The sequence below is a fragment of the Megalobrama amblycephala genome, linkage group LG10 (genome assembly GCF_018812025.1).
Source record: "Megalobrama amblycephala isolate DHTTF-2021 linkage group LG10, ASM1881202v1, whole genome shotgun sequence".
Lineage (NCBI taxonomy): Eukaryota > Metazoa > Chordata > Actinopteri > Cypriniformes > Xenocyprididae > Megalobrama > Megalobrama amblycephala.
Genome location: NC_063053.1, coordinates 35,945,768 through 35,969,091, shown reverse-complemented (window position 1 = coordinate 35,969,091; position 23,324 = coordinate 35,945,768). Strand labels below are relative to the sequence as shown.

Here is a 23,324-nt window from a genome sequence, read left to right as displayed (position 1 = left end):
CCTCCATATCTGGACCCTTGATGGGACGGAAGACTTGAGCCCCTAATTGGTGTGCTTCCCATAGGGAAGTGCTTTCCTTCCTGCAGGAGAAGTTGGAGGGTCAGCTGTCCCCTTCCACCCTAAAAGTGCATGTGGCCTCCATAGCAGCACATCATGATGAAGTGGATGGTAAGTCATTAGGGAAGCATAACCTGATTATCAGGTTCCTCAGAAGCACCAGGAGGTTGAATTCTCCTAGGCCACGCCTTATTCCCTTATGGAATATCTTTGTGGTCTTGCTGGGCCTACAAAGAGCTCCTTTTGAGCCATTGAAGTTAGTAGAGCTAAGTGTCCTCTCTTTGAACACGACAGCCCTGACCATGCTCACTTTCATCAAGATGGTTGGTGACATACAGGCATTCTCTGTCAGCGAAACATGCCTTGAGTTCACACTCTCACATAATCCTGAGATTCCAACCGCGGTACATACCCAAAGTTCCTACTACCCCTTTCAGGGATCATGTAGTGAACTTGCTAGCGCTGTCTTGAGATGAGGCAGACTCAGCCTTATCATTGCTGTGTCCAGTACACACTTTGCGCATTTATCTGGACTGCACACAGAGTTTCAAGAGCTCTGAGCAGCTCTTGGTTTGTTTTGGGGGACAGCAGAAGGGGAAGGCTGTCTTCAAACAGAGGTTGGCCCACTGGATAGTGGATGTTATAGCCTTGGCTTATTAGGCACAGGGGAACGTGCCATGTCCCTTTGGAGTTCGAGCATACTCCATAAGGAGTGTTGCATCGTCCTGGGTGTTAGCCTACAGCGCCTCTGTAACAGACATCTGCAGAACGGCAGGTTTTACAGTCTCCTGGTTGAGCCAGTTTCATCCCGTGTGTTGTCAGGTACATGCCGGTAAAACTGCGGGATGTCAGGCCCACTACTTGTGTATGCATTGTTGGGTCAGCCATGTATTGGAGCTAGGTGCTCCAATATGTAGTGATTCCCTGGCAGTAATTCCATATGTGTATTGTCCACGATACCAGTTTCCCTGTCGGTAAACCCATGTCTTCCCCTAGGCCTCTGCCGCCAGTCACTTTGTTGTAGTTCCCGCCCTGTTTTAAGGTTGGACCTACTGGGGACTTCTTTCCACATGTGGTACTTCCTGGGTGGTAAGTCCATATGTTGTATTCTCCACATACTAACATCCCCTTTGGGTAGGATGTGGTCTCTATAGTGTTCTTTCTCCCATCTGGGAGGCAGAGCGCTTCCTCGATGCTCTGGTCTGTGTCAGCTGTTGATATTTCCTTAAAAAAAAAAAAAAAAATCAAAGAACAGAAAAGGTCAAGGATCAGGTCAAATCATGCTAGAAACATGTTAGCAACATGATAAATTATGTTAGAAGCATGCTAGCAAGATGCTAAAACATGTTAGCAATGTGTTAAATATTGCTAGAAACATGCTAGCAATTTATTTTAAAAACATGGGGTAAAAAAAACACTTTAAGGCACGACCTCCTGTAGCTTATAGCTCTTAACTAATTTTGTTTGTATAAGGATATGATGACTATTATGTCGAAAAGTGAAAAGGCTGAGAGTGTTTGGTCACTTCAGTGTCTCATCTACAGGGGTGCAGAGCTGCTAAACCCTCTGTGAATAGCAGCAGCTACAGCTGGGCCATTCCCGGCCTGCGCTGGGTCACAGGGAAGGAGCGTCTGTTCCCTGTTACCTCCAGCCGCAGCTCCAACCCAGAGAAAGACGCAGAAGGAGATGGAAGAGCCATCTGATGATGTAAGACCAATGTGTTTATGTCTGTTTCAGAGTCGGGCTTTGTCATCTTTGATTTGAAAATTCATATGGAAATTCTGTCATTACAATTTCGTTCAATTGCTTTGGTGCAATTTTCACAAGCAAGTGGTTCGTCATCAAAACTCTTTGTCTCACAACAGATCATCAAAAATTACTGTAACTCACCCTTCATCTGAAAGGACATCTACAATATATTCAGTCAGTGATGAACATGTGAAACTCTGTTCTAGCACAGAACCTTATGGCTGTATTATATCTTCTTTGCACCTTTTGATAACACTGAATAGATACTACAAACATGTGTTTTTTTTTTTTTTTTTTTTTTTGAAACAACAACTGTAGCTTGTATTGATGTAACATCTTTATTCCAGCAACAAGGCTGTTTTGAAACGTGTATCTTGCATTATTTGCTACTTAACTTTTTGTGGTTATTATAGTTTATTAAAACTAAAATATTGTTATATTGCAGCCATTTGCTAAAATCATTTAAGTTAATTTTTTTCCTCATTAATGTATACACAGCACCCCATATTGACAGAAAAACACAGAATTGTTGACATTTTTGCAGATTTATTAAAAAAGAAAACTGAAATATCACAAATATCACATGGTCCTAAGTATTCAGACCCTTTGCTGTGACACTCATATATTTAACTCAGGTGCTGTCCATTTCTTCTGATCAACCTTGAGATGGTTCTACACCTTCATTTGATTCCAGCTGTGTTTGATTATACTGATTGGACTCGATTAGGAAAGCCACACACCTGTCTATATAAGACCTTACAGCTCACAGTGCATGTCAGAGCAAATGAGAATCATGAAGTCAAAGGAACTGCCTGAAGAGCTCAGAGACAGAATTGTGGCAAGGCACAGATCTGGTCAAGGTTACAAAAACATTTCTGCTGCACTTAAGGTTCCTAAGAGCACAGTGGCCTCCATAATCCTTAAATGGAAGACGTTTGGGACGACCAGAACCCTTCCTAGAGCTGGCCGTCCGGTCAAACTGAGCTATCGGGGGAGAAGAGCCTTGGTGAGAGAGGTAAAGAAGAACCCAAAGATCATTGTGGCTGATCTCCAGAGATGCAGTCGGGAGATGGGAGAAAGTTGTAGAAAGTCAACCATCACTGCAGCCCTCCACCAGTCAGGGCTTTATGGCAGAGTGGCCCGACGGAAGCCTCTCCTCAGTGCAAGACACATGAAAGCCCGCATGGAGTTTGCCAAGATGGTGAGAAATAAGATTCTCTGGTCTGATGAGACCAAGATAGAACTTTTTGGCCTTAATTCTAAGCAGTATGTGTTGAGAAAACCAGGCACTGCTCATCACCTGTCCAATACAGTCCCAACAGTGAAGCATGGTGGTGGCAGCATCATGCTGTGGGGGTGTTTTTCAGGAACAGGACGACTGGTTGCAATCGAGGAAAGGTGAATGCGGCCAAGTACAGGGATATCCTGGACAAAAACCTTCTCCAGAGTGCTCAGGACCTCAGACTGGGCCGAAGGTTTACCTTCCAACAAGACAATGACCCTAAGCACACAGCTAAAATAACGAATGAGTGGCTTCACAACAAGCTCTGTGACTGTTCTTGAATGGCCCAGCCAGAGCCCTGACTTAAACCCAATTGAGCATCTCTGGAGAAGACCTAAAAATGGCTGTCCACCAACGTTTACCATCCAACCTGACAGAACTGGAGAGGATCTGCAAGGAGGAATGGCAGAGGATCCCCAAATCCAGGTGTGAAAAACTTGTTGCATCTTTCCCAAAAAGACTCATGGCTGTATTAGGATCAAAAGGGTGCTTCTACTAAATACTGAGCAAAGGGCTCTGAATACTTAGGACCATGTGATATTTCAGTTTTTCTTTTTTAATAAATCTGCAAAAATGTCAACAATTCTGTGTTTTTCTGTCAATATGGGGTGCTGTGTGTACATTGAGGGAAAAAAAATGAACTTAAATGATTTTAGCAAATGGCTGCAATATAACAAAGAGTGAAAAATTTAAGGGGGTCTGAATACTTTCCATACCCTCTGTATATATAAAAAATTGTAACCTAAAAAATAAGACAACAACATTTTTTCATTTTAATTTAGTTTAACTTGTTGTACTAAAATAACCTGAAACTAAAACTGAAATAATAATAAAAAACATATTTAAAAAAAAGTAATAAAAATGGGGAAAACACACAACTAAGTTACTAAAACTTTAAAAATTAAAATGAAAATGGAAAATATTAAAATATAAATAAAAACTACAATAGTATCTACAGTATAATGATACTAAAATAATACTGACTAAATTGAAAGAACATATTATTCTGTTCTGGGTGATTAAAGCAAATGTTCTCGATTCATATTATACTATGTTTTGAAACAATTATTATGTGGGGAAAAAAAACATGTATAACTGTAATTAAAGCAGGAGAGCAGGTTTTGAAAGAATGATTAGTAGTGTTACAAGTCTGAACAGTTTGGATTTTTGTACTAAGAATTTTGAAAATATACACCTTACTTGTGAAAAAAGTATCAAAGCAAATAAAAAACACCATTATGCTGTTATTTTCTCTGTGGAGCATCTGTTCCATGACATTTTTTTCTACAAAAGTGATCGAGGCTGGTTTATGCTGTTCCATGTAGTACGATATATATTATGATACTGAGTGAAAACCATATTCATTTCCACTTGAAAACGCTCACTGTTCTTCTCCATCAGTACAGTTTGGGTCGTTTCACAGAGCTGGAGGGAGCGGGACGCAGACCAAAAGCCTCAGTGGGGAGAGAACGGCCATGACAGGAAGCTGCAGAGATACAGAACCCAGCGTCTACCGACCCATCTCCACCGAGACACAACCCATGACCCAGAATGCCACACCGGCTCAGAGAAGCTCAGCCATCTGGCTGTGTCTGATCGGTCCTGCCTCCACAAATCACTCATTTCACACGTGCCATTAAGAGTAAGAAGACAGACAATGATTCAGCAGCAGAACAATTTGCGATAACTAGTGCTGCCATTGGCCACACACAGTACACATTACAGTGTTGATATGTTTATCACTGTGTCTGTTGATATTTAAAGAGTGCCGTCTATATTTTGGTGTTTTTTGAGGGGGCACCAGTGACAGTTCTGGCACTTTTTCTGTGAGTCATGATAGTCTAGTGTAGTAGATTTACAGTATACGTAAGAGATGGGCTCAAATAATAATAATAATACATTTTATAATGAACCAAGCTGAAATGCAGGGGCCAGTGATGTACGGAAAGAGGTGGAATCAACTTTTTGATAACAATTGGAAAAATCCTACCCCAAATTGAAATAACTATTACTTATAATAAAACTTCATTGTAATAATTACTGCAATGTCTTCAGACTATGATTATGAACCAAAGCGAGGACATACATGCCTATACTGTCATTATTCCAGGATTTTATACATCATAGGCATATAACTTATAATATCAGAAGAATATTATAAGTCCTGCATTAATTCAGTCTTCCGTATATTCTGTTGCTTATAACAAATGAATGTAAATCATCATCATTAGATACCGCAAGGCTAAACTGCACTTTAACGCACCGCATCTGTGACACAATTTCCTAGTGCACATCATTTTCACAAAAGGCTGACATTTAAATGGACATATAATGCATATCTCATTAAATGCTAAAACTGTTCAGTTGTGTTGGCTTGACAAATTAATATTTTCTAAAAATGCAAAGACCCTTTGTTTTGCACAAATGACGTAGGCTAAATAACGTTTTGGTTTCAAAACAGCGAATTTCAACAACAAGGAGACACTGTTAATTTTGCACCTACAACAATCATGGAACTTATCATATTTTTTGTCTTTCGAAGTTGCATTTAAATTCAATTTGGCAAAATCTTGATCCCATCTTTATAAATCATGCAGAACAGATTCAAACCAAATGGTTCAGCACACACAGAAATCATTCCCACATTGACATGCAGTTATCAGTCCCAAAACTTTGTGGTGTGTATTGGGGCAATAAGTTTCTATTAACTTCAGATGGATTAAATATGTATGCTGTTAAATGTATTTAACCCAATGATCTAATTTGACATTCCGACTAGTTCCATCTGTTCTGCATGATTTATAAAGCTAGAGTCAGGATAACAACACTACCAACAATGGAGGTGAACTAATGAATCGGTAAATGATGGAGAAAGAAATGTTAAGGGCTGTATATCCATATAGAAACACATTCATAGGTCTGCACAAAAGTGACTTCTATGAAACATTTAATATGTGAATGCCATGTCAAACTAGGCTATTGGAGGATTGGAGGAGGGTGATGAACAGGAAAAACATAAAGTAGGAGACACTCATTTAACATAAGCTCACTTAAATCACCTGCCCATCCAGTCTTAAAGGCACAGTATTGTAAGTTTTGTCTTAGTCTGATGACGCCGTGAATGAGTGTGGAATCATGGGAGTTGTCGTCTTCACCTCCACAGCCGATGGAAAGCAATCTGACGGGACTCAGCAGAAATAGTGTTCATGGATGAGCTAAAGTATTAAAGTTTTATTAATGTTATTGTGGTATGAAGCAGGGCGGGCCGAGAGGCCAGGATGTTTTACATTGCTGTTTTTATAATGCTTATATGCCACAGTTGGCTGCTGCTACTTCTTTCTTTTTATTGTAGTCACAATGGTGTTGCACAAACACATGAAAATGAGGAAGAAATCCAAGAACAGAGTTTTAATTATAATAATCCAAAATGCCACAGTAACAGAATGTAGAACGTAAACAGACTGTCTCAAATGAGACAGAGTAACACAAACAATGTAAATTAACCATACACATCTGAAAACAACAAACTAATCATTTAGGTAACCATAGTAACTAAAGTGTGGCAGGAAATTCAAACATGTGACTGAAACTGAGATGAAACTAAAAGTCCATGAAAACAAAACTAAGAACAAACACGTCTGAACATTTGTAACATAACGCCCCCTCCTGGAAGGTGAAGAGGAGAAGAAGGCAGCTTAGCAGGAGGACAAGGAGATGGCGAAGGGATGGCAAGCAGGGTAGGAGAAGGGATGGTGAGAGCAGGCAGACAGAAGGATGGAGAAGACCAGGGAGGAGCCAATGGGTGAAAGCAGCCAGGGATGCAATGACGGGAGGAATGGCCCAGAGCTCAGCCATGGCGGAGTCGATGGTGGGAGGAGCCATGAAGGTGATGTAGTTGACAACATCTGAGGAATGACCAATGGAGCTGATGGATCCCAGAGCACAGACGAAGAGGCAATGGTACTTAGCGACCCCGCTGGCACTGGAGACCTAGGCTGAGTCACGGCAACGAGTGCCTGAAGCGGAGCCAGAGTACCCGAGGACTGAGGTGGAGCCGGTGTGACAGAGGACAGAGGCGGAGCCAGAGGAAAGGAGGAACCCATCATAGCTGTAGGGGTGGAAGGAGTGAGCGCAGCAGAAGGCTTGTAAGTCCATGGTGAAAGTAGAGTGACGCCTGATCAAGGTGGGACAGTTGGATGAGGGTACCCGGTGGAGTCACAAGCCTGGCGGTCTCTGGTGGAGCCGAGGGTGGGAGAAGCCAAGATGGAGCCGACAGGTCATCGAGCTGAGATGGAGTGAAGGGATCAGAGGCCGGAGGTGGAGCCAAAGGATCCTTTCGCTCAGATGAGGCTGGTTATTGCCCAACCTGAGGCTTCACATTGCTGCAAGGCATCACTGGGGAAGATGAAGGGCTGCAGGCATCCAGCTGAAGTGAGGCTAAAGGACTGGCTGAGCTGTGCGGTGAGGGTGAGAGATGGCAGCTTGACGCATGGTAATTCTAAGTCCATACAGGTCGACAAATAAGTTTTGATGCTGGCTTGAAACAGCGATGATGAAGAAGAAACTATTAATTCAGGGTGGGATAGGGTGGGAGGCACTGTCTCAATGTCCCATCTTATCAGCTAGTCCTCCGTGTCCACGTCCACCATAATTCCCTACGCTGCTGATGTCGTTGACTCACATCCCTGGTCAGACTCATTCTGGGGCTTCGTCGGACCCTGTCGCACTCATTGTGGCGGGCAGACGCTCTTCGTCTGTGGGGGGCTCTAGTGAAGTCTCTGCGGTCGAGGGTGGTGGTGAGCTGGACTGTGGGTCTGGCTGTGTCCTGGATTGGGGATAGACACTCTCCAGACACCTGATGATGGCCTCCCTTCAGTCTAGACCTGAGGAGGGAGGTCTAGAGGTCTAAAGGATGGTGTTAGTTAGCCCTGATTTAATGGTCTCATTGTCAAGACTTGTCTTCATGGCAAGATTGTGGAAACACTCTGCATAGTTCAAAAAAGTTAAGCCACTATGGGCTAAAGCAGCCAATTGCGCTGCATAATTCATATCATCGTCAGTCTTCTGAACACATTAAGATGAGGAAGAATAAGAAGTTTTAATAATAATAATCCAAAATGTTACAGTAACAGAATGTAGAATGCAAACACTTTCTCAGATGAGACCGGACACTGAAGTCAGGAAAAGCATGAACTTAAGTAGTGACACAAACAAAGTAAATTAACGATACATAGCTGAAAACAACTAATCGTCAGTAACAATGGTAACTAAAAAGGGGCAGAAAATTAAAAAAAAAATCCCTAAAAGTCCATGAAAATGAAACTAAGAACAAACAAGACTGAACATTTGTAACAGTTGTTTGTGTTTATTTATTATAAGTTATGTTTACCATTCACCTCCTTCTTCCCTGAACTTGAACTTAGTTACAGTAACATTTGATCACGTAAATTCACATTATTTTATTTCATTCTAATAAAAAAGCTGCGAGTGCTGAATTACTACTCATACAGGTCAGTTTATCTGATGAATTGAAATTGTGGGGTAATGTAGCACTGTTTTACTTGGTCAAAACAATCATACTAAAAATACATTTGAGTGTGTTGAAAGTTGTTTTTAAGTTATTCTGTGCGTTTGCGCAGTGACTGGTATGATGCATTTGTTGCACACTGCAGTAAGCTAAATCAATATTAGAATATCATATAATAAAACCTGGATGGACTTGTGTTATAAATGGCATGCAATTATTTTTAAAATATATTGTATGTTGGAGAACATGCTGTATTACTGTTACTACAAATAAAGCTCTTTCTGATTATGCTATGTTAACCACTTGGTACAGACATGTTACTCGCTGTAAATCAAGAAAACAAGAGACAGCAGCAGCAGTTCGTATCTTCCTCCTCTCACAAGGGGAACAGTCCCTAGAGAGGCACACATGGAAGTTCTTGGACTTATAGCATCTTCTGCACTAAGAAGACGACTGGATGTGTGTGTTTTTCCAGGCTGGCCTCATGTTAAGATGTAAGCTGAGAGACGGACCTCTAGGAACCTTTAAGGAGCACATGAATTTGGTACTCATTTGGTACAATGTTTCCCCCTTCACCATCTGCGAGAGTGAGGAGGATAACAGCGTCCCAGCCACAGCCACCACACCAGCGATCAACAAGCCTGAGCCCACCACAGATGCGGAACTGGAGCCTGCCGGGAGAACAGCGCAAGTGACAAGGACGGGGCCATATATCATCCCAGAGCCCGAAGTAACGTCTGACCAGGTGGGTGAGCTGGCAACAATGACTGTTCAAGAGGGATTACTGTTGGAGTATGAGGGGATGAAGTGGAGACCTACCCCCTCTACCTGGACGGAGAATGGAGCGCTGATTATTTTCAAGGAATGTGAGGAATTCCCCATGCCTGTTTTGCTGTGCACTGAACCGGTTTCATCATCCAGCACCGAATTGTTAGAGTTTGTGTTCCCGCTCTTCCTCCCACTCCCACCTTCTCTACTGTTCAGAGTAAATCCAGTGAACTGTTCAGGAAAATCCTACCTTTCCTGTATCGTTCAAGGAGGCCAGTTTTAGACCGTTTGTGTCCAGTATCAGCCATGAAGGCCATTTTGTAAGCCCTTACCTGCACTGCCCAGTCCTTCAACCCCCTCCTCAATGTCTCATATCAGCCCTCTGTCTCCTCTCACAAAGCAGATCCATCACAACATGGATCCACTTCGGACTGTTAGTTTGCCATCTCAGCCATTGGGCAAGTCCACCTTGCCCTGTGGAGCAGACTGCTCCTCTCTCCCTCGGCTCCACCTGAGAACATTATGGCTCCACCTTGATCAGTCGTTTGTCTTCCTGCACCATGGACTTTCAGGTCTTCAGCTGCGCTTTGTCCCTCCAGTCCTTCGGCTCTGACGGGCTCCTCCTTCCTTCCAGTTCCACTTGGTTGGTCCTCAGTCAGTCCTCCTTTGCCTGAGTCCTCCGACAGCCTGAGGCTCTGCCCTGCCCTCCAGGACCTTCTGTGTCACCCAGTCCTTTCAATTCTTCTCTATGCCTGGGTCTCCACTGCCAGCAGCTCCATTCAGCAGTGCCAGCAGGTCCATCGTCGCCCTGGTTCTAGCTTCCAAGCCTCCACCATGGCTCCTTCCTCCCTCAACTCTGCCCTGGCCCTGCCTGCCAATGATCCTGCTCTTCGTCCCCCATCTAAGCCCCCTCCCACCCACCTCTGTTTTGTTTTTTGGTTTTTGACTCTTAAGGACTTGCAAGGAATATGGGTGTTTCATGTCTGTTTGGGTGGGCTTTGCACACATTTAGTTCTGTTTCCTGTGTTTCTGTTACTTACTATGGTTTCTCATAGTTTATTTTTTATGCACCTGTTGTTTATTTTGTTGTTTGGATTGTCTGTGTATTTAAGCTCAGAATTTCTTTCTGTTCATTGTCAATTCTCGTCGTGTGTTTAGTGGTTGTTTTGTTTCATAGTGTTCTTAATGTTTTGAGTTTTGTTAAATAAATATCCACACTGCTGCGAATAGATCCTTTCTCACCCTTATTTCAACCGGAACGTGACATGCAGACGTATGCAGTTAGTTATTCCATGTTTTTATTTATTTATTTTCTATTATCTTTGGTTTTCAGTGGCATTGCATAGGTTGCAATTTGTATATTAAATGCACAAAAGTTCTGATATGATTTATCTCTATTTCAATTTTTAGATCATACAAACCAGCTGTTTTCACAGGCATGTGTAGACTTTTTATATCCACTTTATGTAAGAATCTGATTTTATTAGTATAAGGTGAGGTAGGCGATTCTGCTCTAATTCATTATTTTTTATAAGAGTTTGACTATTTGGGTGATGGTGTTTTCTGTCCCTCCAGCTACAGATCAAAGTGAACGGACAGAGAGGAGGATTGGGAATCTGTATTGCGGGAGGGAAAGGCTCCTTGCCGTACAAAGAGAATGATGAGGTATGCCTTATCTTCCTGTAGCTCCACCACCTGAATCTCATGACATCCTATTACTATCATGCTCCTATGGGTCTATTTACAATAAAATATACACATGGACCTGAATACTAACAACATCCAGCCAACAATTTGACTGATGATATGACTGTGTCTGATTTGCTTCCCCCATAACTAGTTATTTCCTTCTGTGCGCTGATTGATTTGTTTTCTTCGTGTCAGGGTGTTTTCATCTCCAGAGTGTCTAAAGGTGGCCCCGCGGAGAAGGCCGGGCTTCATGTTGCGGACAGAGTGTTGGAGGTAAATTCAATGTATTATAATGTATGCACCATTTTTTTTAACGATACATTAATTTAATGACTAATTGAGGAGCATGGTTACAACTGGGGATACTTGATACTTCAAAGGTACAATTAATTGCTGATTTTTGTATGTGTGATTTTATCAATGGCTGGCTAATACTTGACTGCATATTAAGCTAGAACATAAAGCATTTTGATGTCAAACAAAATTCCATACTTCACGTAATTACGGGAGCACTGGTTACATTTGGTTCAGTGGCTATCAGCTGGTTCTATTTCAGGACCCAGGTTTCACAAGTGACCAAACTCAGTAAAAAAAAGTGAAATAAAACTGTAAAAATATATCCATATTGTCATGACCTGTGCAGGCCCAACTGTAGGCAAAATTAGTTTATCATTTACATGCCTTTTTGAGGCATAGCATTATAAACAGTTAAACTGATTTGACTGATTTTATTTACCTATTTAATTTGTATCTGTCATGCATATTTTTAGTTTAATTTTCATGGACTTTAACACTGTGTCTGAAATCACGTACTGTAGGCACTACTAGGTACTACATTTGAATTTGAATTAACTTCCCGGCCGTTAAAAAAAATACACTCTATAAAGTATGAATATGGGTGGTATGAATGAAATTCGGAAGTACTACATCCACCATGTTGTTACTGTCATGTGACCTACCAGTGTCAGTTGTTTTGCTTCACTTCCACTCAAAAATCCCCTCCCGTGGCCTCATGGGATAGTAAAGTATCCATCGAATGTGGTCATCCAGGTACTTCTTGTCTATTGTTTTTCGCATACTATGCATTCGGATATACTACTCTTTTGGGATACCGTTTTTTTCATACTATATAGTAGGGAATATTGGATTTCAGATGCAGCTTTAGTTTGTTTCTCATTATTTCCTGTGTTTCCCTTCGGTTGTGATGGTTTCTAGCTTGTGTTCATTTGTTGTCATGGTGACTCATTGTTTTTGTGATATGTTCCACCTGTTCCTTGTTTAGATCATTAGTTCCATTTGTTTATTTTGCCCTCGTTTTCATGGATCTGTGTTAACAGGGATCGTTTAACAACATTGTCGACTGTACGTGAAAAAACGCAAATGAAAAACGTTTCCATTTTTTAGTACATTGTTGTTGCGTAAACGTACACTAAGTTTGTCTTTGTCTGGCGTTGGTTGTGTTTTTTAGTACACACTACTGTGCTTATTTTCCCTTTGTAGATTACACTTTTTTGTTTTGTATTTTGAAAATTTAAGTAATTGCTTCAAATTTGCTCTGCTTTGCCTCTTGTCATCTTGCTGCCTGACAAGATGTTACAGTATCTTTATTCTATCATGTTTACTTGACTCCAAGTTTGGATGGCATTAGTTATTGCTATGGTATAATAATCGAGAATGTAACCTATAATAATCTAAAATTCTAGTCTCTTACATACGGCAACAAATAATTCATCTAACCACACTTTGTGGTCAGAACAAACCATGTTTATCATTCCAAGTAGAGTTAGCATGACCACAATTTGCTTAGATTCTACCAAATTACAGATGAATTTTGGCCAAAAATGTAACTTGATTGGTTGAACAGCCTTTGAATAGTGAAAGTATGCATGCATTGTATATGTCAGGGGTTCCCAAACACATTCCTGGAGCCTCCCCACATTTTGCATGTCTCCTTTTTCTGACACACCCATTTCAGGTCTTGGAGTCTCAACTAATGAGCTGATGATCTGAATCAGGTGTGTTTGATTAAGGAGACATGCGGTGTTGGAGAGGCTCCAGGAATGTGTTTGGGAACCCCTGGTATATGCATTTCTCCTGCTGCATGACCCTGTTATAGTTGTTTCTCTGATGGCCATTGGAGGGCATCATCACACAGATGCTTTGACCCCATAAGCCTTAAAGCAACATGTAATCAAGCAGCATTGGGGGTCATGCAAGTCACACTTAAAATCGTACTGATGTCATTGCATTAGATACAATATCAAAGCATAATGTATTTTAAAGAAATATAGCACAAGCACTTTTTAAAGCAAAATATTTAATAAAAATAAGTTTGTTACATGCTAAAACAATATATACATATATATATTATATGCTAAAACAATATACACACACACACACATATATATATATATATATATATATGTTTGTGTTCAAAAATGGATTCATCCTGTTCATAGTTAGGACTCCTGTTGAGGGAAACTGACTTCATACTGCCATTAAAATCATCTTAATACCTTGTTGTTGGTTGTTAGTCATTTAAAAGTTAAGTGAAGTTAGTTCAAAGAAAAGCATCATTCTTCAAAGATGAGTTGTGCTGCAGCTGACATGTTAATTTAATTCTCTTATCCTAAGTTTAATATGCAGTGACAACTAGAAGTCATTAGCAATAGGTTTACTTCTCTTAAAATTTTTGGTGCTGTGGCTCTGGTGCTTTCAACACACAATCCCAAACCATTTAGTAGCGAGTCTAGCGACTATCCTGAGATGTGACATCATAGGCAGCTGACAAGGGAAGGAAAAAACATCTGAAGGATCAGTTCCAGTTATATTTCCATTTGAGCTTGGTTCTGCATGGCATGATTAACACCATTCTTGGCCCAGAATTCAGAGCATGGTTGACTGTACCGTACTATACCGTGCTGGTAGAATGCATGTAGTGACATCGCCACTCAGGATTGGTCTGTTGCCTGGCTACCAGCTTCTCTGTAGCTGGCCAGGTGCGCTATCTGAATGACATAAACACAAGTTAAAAGATATATCTGATCATCTGTCATAAAGCAGTCGCTATTTACATCTCATACTGTTGTAAACTTTTGCATTACCAAGAAAATGACTGATCCATTTGTATTACATTCCAAAGAGCTCCGTTATCAGCCCCACAATGGAATAATAAACACCGACTGGGCTGGATCGGCACGGAATTAGAGAGTTTGGGTCCAACGGTGGAAAAGTGGCTATAAACAAGTCTTTCATGCTGTTTAGAGCTCTCTAAAAATGAGATCTCATAAAACACCTACTATAGTAGACAGAGAATTATGACATTTATGTGCTTTCAAAAGTGGGCTGACTCCCACAACTGACCAGCAAAACCTTGACCTACTGGGACAGCCCTTACTTTTTTTCATTCTACAAATGGCAGGTGTGCAAATCTTTGGAAAACCTGTTTGAAAACAGTAATTTTCTCCACAATTACATTTGGATATATTCGTGGTGCAGAAAATTACATACTTCCTCTTGAAGATCCCAGGTCATTTCCTCATATAAATGGTGGACATTTTCTCATTCCTTGGCTTCCGTGGCATTTGTCACCTGTTCTGCCTCTTTCCATCAATTCACTGCAGCTCATTTCTGATTCCTGCCACCAGGTCAACGGCCAAGACATGCAGGAGGTCAGTCACCATGAGGCTGTCAGCGTCCTGAGGAATGCTGGCAGCTGCATAAAAATGAAAGTGCTCCGGGAGAGATGCGTGCCCGTGGAGCCGCGAGAGCACGAGAGGTCTGACACCATGGAGACGGACCCCCAGGTCAGCCAAGAGTGGGATGTTACCTTGAGCAATAACCGATCAAGTGGCCCACAATCCTCCGCTGATCCCATGCCAGAATGCAGCCCATTGACCAACAGAATAGAAGCTACGGTCTGCAACGGAAACGGACCGGTAGGCTCGAGTGCTGACATTATAAAGAGAGAGAGAGCCTTGGCAGTTCTGTTATATTCCACCACAGAGGAATGGAAGCAAATAAATGATCTGAAATGGAATTTGAATAAGTTAGGCCTACTGAAATACAAGATTTGTTTTTATTGTTAAAATCAATAATCATAGTTTTAGAAATGTGATGCTTATTTTCCGGTTTTCCTCTTGACGCTTTTCATGTTATTTTTTCAGAATGAACCAGCACAGGATTTACGGCCCATGAAAGACATGGAGACCTTCAGAAACAATGCCCTACAGGTTGTGAAAAACACCATGACGGTACGTGTGGAGGATAGTAAGCGTTTCTTTGCGCTTTTAGAGTGCATGCTTGTTTTTTAACAATGTCTCAGGAAAGCATTTTATCAACATTCTGTCGTTCATTCTGATGCATAATAAAACATTCCTGTCCTGTTGTCCTTTCATTCAGTTTGGTGAACAAATATTCCTCTAAATATACCTCTGATATCTTAACGAAAACAAATCGGTGATTCTTATTATTTAATTTCCTCTCTGTATACACAAATGTAGATACTCCCTTGTAAGATCTCAGATCTCTTCTTGTTTTCCAGGACAATTACAATTGTGCTTCTCTGATCCATTTATTTTGTTTTGAAGTCGGCATGATGTACATCTGCATTGAATAGCTTCTTAAACAAGAAAATGTAGGGTGGGACTTGGTTTTGTCCATTGGGAATTGATTGGATCATTGGATTGCTGTCATTTGCTAATTGTTTCAATCTCATGTGAGTGACATGATGCTGGAGGCCACATCAATTTATAAAAATAGTGTTGTGCACTGATAAAATGTTTTAATGATTTTAATTCAAATAAAGCAATATTCCATTAAAAAAAAAAAAAAAAAGAGAGAGAGAATTCTCAGTTTTGATTTAATGGTGACTTGAAGGATGATGATTAAGATCATTATATATATATAAAGCAATTTCATATGTTCTTGAAAACAAGATGAAGATATGTTGAAGTTTTTAATGCAACTGATTTGAAATTAGTTTTAAGATGGGGAAAAAATAGGACGGGAGTAAAAATTATATTTAAAATAAAATGACAAAAAAATGTCACATCTGTCTTGTTTCATGTTTAGTTTTTTTATTGTCATGTCTTTTATTTTGAACTTTCTTCATAGTCATATGCTTCGTCCCAGTTCAACTACTTCTACTACGCCCTAAAAGTATGTGCTCTTTTTGTGAAGAAAAAGTACATACTTTTGAGTGTGCAGCAGAAAAGTAGACATGCTTTGAGACATACTATCACGTCATAAATTAGTCTTTAACGGTTGCTCTCTGTTGCTTAGTTACACACATCCTATCACCATGAATTGGCCTGTCAATCATCTTGTCACAGTAACATCCACCACATTTAATTTCATTTAATGTCCTACCGGAGGGGAAACGCAGCAGCACGTTGATCTGCCAGTCACTGGTTTTTCTATGTGGAGACTCTCCTTATATTTTTGCATAATGATGCATTTAAAAGTTAATGGCCAAACAGATCTTTATAAAAGTTCACGTTGTTGCATATGAAATATAACACAGATAACATTTAAATTAATATTTTTTTATCAGGTTAAATGTTGATTATTAGTCACTCAAACCCCTTTATTTAAACCTCTCTACTTAACTGTTGGTCGCACAAATCCGCCATGTTTTGTAGTTTTTTAACACTTTTTATTTGTGTTTGTAGTTCTGAACTGAATCCTCCTCCAAAGCGGGTAATATTAGCCGTTATAGTGTGATGGATCCACACTTCTAAAATCTACCGAAAGTAGTAGAGCATCCGGGGACTTTTGACACTCTTTTCAACATACCATCCTTTGGGACACACTTATTTCAGTTTCACATACTATTTAGGAAGGATAGTATGGACATCGGGACGCAGGGATAGGCATGTGCTCCCTGTTCCCCTCATGTGTTTCATGGTTCTTCATTGGTTCATTGTCTCGTTGTTATCAGTTCTGTTCTCTCATTGGTTCATGTTCATTGTCTTATCTTCTTTAACAGTTCTGTTTTGTCATTGGTTGTTTTTGTCATGTGATTAGCTAATGTCTTGCTATGATTCCGTGCTGATGTTGCTCCACATTACAGAAAATCTGGTGATGGAAATAACATGAGGTGGGAGGAAAAACTATATTTCAGTGTCATTGAAATATTTGATTTTTTCCTTCTATCTCATGTTTTTTTCATCAGCATGTCACCTTAGGGCCTCCGTAGATTTACCTTGTATCTGATACGTACACCTTTGACAGCTCTATGAAATATGCAATGACTGCAATCATTTCCTTTTCCCTCCAGTAAAAATATTGAAACATATATTAACCTGAGAAGCAAACTTGCATAAGATATTAGATCGAACTGAACTACTGTAGGATTAGTGGCTTTACGCACCAAACACAAATGTTGGGCATTCACAATTTTTTTTCTGAGACGGAAACACACAGAGATCAGTGGCCAGTTGCATAAACTACTTAGACTAGTCTGAAAAGTTAGTCATCTCATTTTTTTCTTAAAGACTGGTGCTAACATTTTAAAGTCAGTCCTGTCATGACAACTCTCTGAGTGTTTGGTATGTAATAGATATGACGGTGTTGATATGTTTAGTCTTGGCGGAATAGATCTGCTATGTTATTGCCGCTGCTGTAGAGCAAGTACAGGACTTGCTACTGCCATTACATACACAACACGCTGCTGTGAGCAAATAAGACACGCTACTGCTGTACAATATACGTGAATTACCCTTAGCAGATCGATACAGGTGGAGCTGGGGAAGGAGGAGGGTTTCTGAAAGTGCGCTGCACTGCTAAGGAAAACGCTACCCATGTATTTGAAGGTTGAGCAGCGAGCTCATTGGCTACTGATACAGCAGGAACCAATCAGCTGTGCCTTATAGAGAATGATGTGATTACGAGCAGGTTGAGTTAAATTACCTATTAGCCTGCGCCATCTAGAGTTTCAAGACAGAACTTTGTATTTACATAAAAAGGTAGATCTGTCTAATTTGATATATAAAAGTAAGACTGATCACCCTTTGGTTAACTGCTGGTTGGTCAAACTAGTTCTAAAGACAGAGTCTTAACATAGTGGCTACTTTTATACAACTGGCCCCCGATCTCATCCAGTCTGTCTGGGATTACATGAAGAGACTGAAAAAACAGAGACAGACTCAAACAAACAAAAATGTACTAAAAATGGAAAGGTTTTTCTTTTGACTTTTTTGCATACAGATGACAATGTTGTCAAAATGTTCCCTGTTGACACAGATCTGTGAAGGCCAGTAGTTGGCAATGTAACTTTGTAAAGAAAAACTATGCGCCTTTAGATTGAACACATAAAATGCATGTTTTAGGTGAAAAATCTTTAACTAAAAACATAAAACTTTAATGCATTATGCAGTGCTTCCCACAGGTTTGAAATATACTTGCAGTGGTAGCCGGGCGAAAAATCCTCCTATTACCCACGGCACAAAAATGGTCTACTACATGTGACAAACAAATAATGTGTGATTTTTAACAGTATTTTTATTTATTGAAATTAAGTTTAATTACATAGCATACTATTACATTTAATTACATACTAATATTATGCATTATTGTAAATTATGCATAATTGCAGCATTTAAATGGTTCTCCTTTTCCTATGTTCTCCTTGCTGTCATATACTGTCTCTCTCAGTGAATGGGACACAGATTTTACTAGTAAAATATATAAAATGAATAATATATGTGTCAAATAATGTTCTTAGTCTTTTCTTCCTGTGGGGGAGACTACAATAATTTACTATGAATTAAATGGAAATCAAATTAAATACAATTTATTGTGTAACCAAAATACCAATAATGCCCAAAAGAAAAAGAAAAACTTTTAATTACTTTGACTTTTGACTACTTGACTTTTAATTATAAACAACCCCGAAATACACCGGGACTTTTATTTTGAAATGGCTGTACTATTGCAGGCTGATCCTTCAGATTCTTACAATCGTATAAAACATTTTATATAAAGGCCATGAAGTAGATATTGTAATAATTCATCAACTTGAGTTCATTAGCGATCGCTTGGCGTAATTCTGCACTTTTCACTGATTGAGAATCACTTTGAAGCAGTCTGAACATAGAGTCTGAAGCTCTGTTGCGCGAGCTTGTAGAACGCGCAACAGCGCCGCCTTGTGACTTTGCAAAATGCAGCGCCCGTGGGAATGTCAGCGGGAGTAAACAGTTCTGACGCACACATAACGAGCAGGTACGAAACGACCAGCTATTCGATCGCGGATGGTTTCATTATCTTGCGCGGATATCAAAGTATAAGAGGATAAAAATAATAAAAGCAAAAATGTGTCTCCAAATATACTTGGGCGGCCGTTATTATACGTGGGCGCCCGCCCAAGTAAAGTCTATGTGTGGGAAGCACTGAATGCTTAATTCACACGACAACAGGTAAACCAAAAATACTAAAAGTGGCACGTGTCACTAAACTAGTGTTCTATACAAAAACTGACAACTCAGTGTGGCACATGTATATCACGTGAAATCTTACCTGTTCTTTATCTCTTTCCCCGTTTAGTAATGTCGATTTATCAACCAGATAACAGAAACGGCGAGAAACACCAAAGAGAAAAGATCGAATGGGCCGTTAAACACTGACTTATCAAAGAACACAGACTTAACTAATAGGTATTAAACACAAGGATGGTACAAGGCAAAACAAGCACGCAAGTCAACCACCAAACAACAAAAGAATGTGTGGCATGCCAGAGAAATCCCGCTTCCTGCACAGGTACACTCTTTATAATCAACTAGCGCGCCCTCATTGGTGAAGCAGCGCGTTGTCGTCACCACATGTCACGGTGATTGCCAAAGAAATTTAACCACTCAGGTACACGCATCATCCTGCTGAAATGAAAGTAAAGACAAAGAAAAAAAGAGAGAAGAAAACAAACAAACAAAATACCATTCCCAAAACAAACAGGACGTAACAGGCATGAAAATGCAAACCTTTGAAAATGGGTTTCAAAGTACAAGTTTTTGAAAACGATACTATTATCGTCTCTGTGTAAACTATAAAAAACACAAATTTGTGAAAACTGTGACGTCATGTGCATGCGTATTAAGTGTTCGATCTATAGGCGTGTAGTGTTTCTTTACAAAGTGACATTGCCATCTACTGGCCTGGCAACAGAACACAGCGTCTTTAATTGTTCTCGCTGATCCGTTTTGACAGTGGAAAGTTACATTACCATCTGTACCCAAAAAATGCAAAGGGATTTCTGCTTTTTGCACATTGTTGTTGTGTAAACATATCCTAAATGCTTAAGAATGATGGCATGTAGTTGCAATTAAAAAGTGGAAATTAAGTGTTTTCCTTTAACTTTTTTCCCCCTCAGTTCTGCTATTATATAATAGAAAAAATACAGCCAATTTGAATGACTTTTGGCACTCAAGTATCTTTAACTATATGTCCTACCATCATTTAATACAATGCACTTATTTTGTACATTTTACATTATACATATATTTAAAAATACCTGCATGTACATCTGTAATTAATTTCTGTAATTACATTTATAATTACACTATTGACCTTCCCTCACACCATTACTCACCTTTAAACCTGCCATACCACCAAACCTGTTCTATAACCATACCCGTATCCACCTCAATAGAAACACAAGTGTTTTGCAACGCAATAAATGCGCCGTACCTAACTTGTTTTAGTACATAGTTGTTAAAGACACCTAATATAAAGTGTGAAAATGTTTTGTTCTACCTGAGAAATGGATCTCATCTCTCGCTATAACAGGAAAGCACACACTAACCATGGCTAATTTTAAATACCAGTTCCTGACAGCATTGTGAAATCTTATCTCCTCTCTGCTGACTTTGACAGATACCTCGGATCATTCTGACTCACCCTTCGACCTCAGATGAAGAAGTGGAGCCGCTGACACAGGGCCCAGATGATGGAGATTTTGATTCAGACTTCAGTGATTCAGACAGTCACATCTACTCTGACTGCTTGAACAACGCTTTCTATCCTCTGTGAAAGCCTCACACTAGGCTTCAGGTACTTCATCACGTTTCATATTGTTTGTCATTTGGAACGAATTACTCCTACTAAATTGTATTGCTTCCGTATATCCACTTTTTGTTGTCCCTGAGATAGTTATTATTAACAAAGATCATGTGGTTATTAGCATGACATCAGCATGTCCAGGGTGTGCCTTTATTTGCCCACGGATGTAAACATGCCGAGTGGATCTCAGATTTACATGGAATCACTAATGGCAGTCCACATAATTGATCAGAAAACGCACTGGGGTGTGATTCCTTATATTTACAAAATACAACAGCAAAAATAGTCTGATAGCAAATTGAAATAAAAAAAATAAATAACACTGAGATGAACAGAGAACTTAATTTAACTGTAGATTTCTATCAGGTGGCTGCCAGACTCAATTTTACAGATGATTTTTGTGTTACAAAGATAAAAATAAATGTATTTTTCCCCATAGAAATAAGTTTTCAGGAGGCTTAACAGTTTTTCTCTCTTTGTGAATTCAGATGTGCCTGTGTCCTTCGGTTAAGTGAGATTGTTCTGGCTGTGGTCCACATTCACTGGAGCAGAAAATGAGTGATGCAGGGATCGATACTTCAGGCAAACTTACCATGAGTCCATGATGAGTCAAATAAAACAATCCGAACTGTTTAGAACAGTGACCACGTGTGAAAGAGAAATAAAGTAAATAGATAATATTTTTGTAACATTTACATGCTCTTAAATAGACCTTACTTGCTTTGTGTATGCTTTATTTAAATGTTTTTACTTGCATCGTTTATAAGTTGCCAAAAATGAAATAAACGTTAAAAATGTCATTGTGCCTGTCAAGTGTGTACTCGTATGAAGGGCAGTGCTGTTGTGAATATCTGATGTGGATATCCTATGATCTTCACACTCAACACAAGACTTGTTGAATGCATGTATTTAACAGTTTGTTGTAAAAGCACAATAGTAAAAGGAATTTAGCTTTGTTCTGTGATGGTAAATGTTGCACCGGGGGGGACCTGAGCCCCTGCCCCTATGATTGCGAAAGTGAAAGTGCACTTTGCGGTTGCATCCCCACGTTCCCATTTTTCCCCCTGTCCCCGGAACGTGATTTTTACCGCGGGAGAACATAATCCCCCCGATTTCAGCCAAGGGAAAAACCCAAATACATGCCGTTTTGTTTTTTAACCACTACAGGGACAAAAGTCTCATAGTGTACCTTAAACTTAAACCCCCAGTTTCACAGACAAGGCTTAAGCTAGTCCTGGACTGAAATACATGTTTAAGCTGTTTCAACTGAAAGTAACTTGTACTGACATATCTTAAAATATGCCAGTGTCATTGTTTTGTCTCAAGATGTACACCAATAATGTTTTTTTCTAGTGAACGTTTATAAAAGCTACTTAAATACCCTAATTGAACTAAGGTCTAATCCTGGCTTAGTCTAAGCCCTGTCTGTGAAACCGGGCCAAAGAGTTTTATTTTATTTCAAGTTTTATTTCTAGCTAGTTTCCTAGGCAATATTTCTCATTTTCATTTGCAGTTGATGTGCGAAAATAGCTCAACTAAATGGCTATAACTAAATGGCTAAAACGAAATCTTAACAAAAACTAGACATATTTAATAAAAATAAAAACTAATAAAAATGACAAAAGCATACTGTCACAAACGTAAAGGCTTTGCAGTAGAAACTCACAAGACGAAGATGAAGAAACATGAAATGACTTTACTAATAAACTCAATGATCACAAAAACTCGAACCGACAACAGATTAAACATAATGGGATATTTATACATAGAGTAGGAAATAAGGAAATAAATCATGCACAACTGAATGTGAATAACAAATGAGTAGCCATAGAAATGAACAAGAACTAATACAGACATGACAGAAACTAAACTGAACATAAACGTGACATAAGCCCCCCTCCAGAAGGCGCAACCTCGCTCTGTGATAGAAAAGGTTCAGGATGAGGAAAGAAGGCAGAGGCTTCGGTGAAGGGCATGGAGCTAGTGACAGATAGGAGCCTGGGATTAGGTAGGCACAGGCACCATGGATCTAGGATGGAGTCCTGAATGAAGGGGCGGACAGGACCCTGGGACTGATTGGCAGAACAATGGTGAGAGGAAGAAGTGGCAGAGCAGAGCAGATGATGGATATGGGCGACATCAAAAGCCTGGAAGCCTGGGGCTGAGCTGCTGGCTCACGGGACTGAGGCGGAGATGGGG

At 39.9% G+C, this 23,324-nt stretch overlaps 1 protein-coding gene across 1 annotated transcript; it reads left to right on the top strand.

Annotated features, from left to right (window-relative positions):
• The first annotated feature begins 1,428 nt into the window (after nucleotides 1-1,428).
• LOC125277504 (Golgi-associated PDZ and coiled-coil motif-containing protein) lies at nucleotides 1,429-21,925 on the top strand. Its single transcript, XM_048205916.1, has 8 exons — nucleotides 1,429-1,764; nucleotides 4,490-4,730; nucleotides 10,959-11,048; nucleotides 11,268-11,345; nucleotides 14,720-15,010; nucleotides 15,239-15,325; nucleotides 20,940-21,116; nucleotides 21,614-21,925. The coding sequence occupies exons 1-7, from the start codon at nucleotides 1,760-1,762 to the stop codon at nucleotides 21,093-21,095; spliced, it is 948 nt and encodes a 315-aa protein (XP_048061873.1). The 5' UTR covers nucleotides 1,429-1,759; the 3' UTR covers nucleotides 21,096-21,116; nucleotides 21,614-21,925.
• The last annotated feature ends 1,399 nt before the right edge of the window (nucleotides 21,926-23,324 follow it).

What these genes read in the sequence shown, in the direction of transcription:
- LOC125277504 (XM_048205916.1), top strand. An exon ending in TTTCACACGTGCCATTAAGA is followed by an intron (nt 4,731 to 10,958) that starts GTAAGAAGACAG and finishes CTGTCCCTCCAG; the next exon opens with CTACAGATCAAAGTGAACGG. An exon ending in CGTACAAAGAGAATGATGAG is followed by an intron (nt 11,049 to 11,267) that starts GTATGCCTTATC and finishes TCTTCGTGTCAG; the next exon opens with GGTGTTTTCATCTCCAGAGT.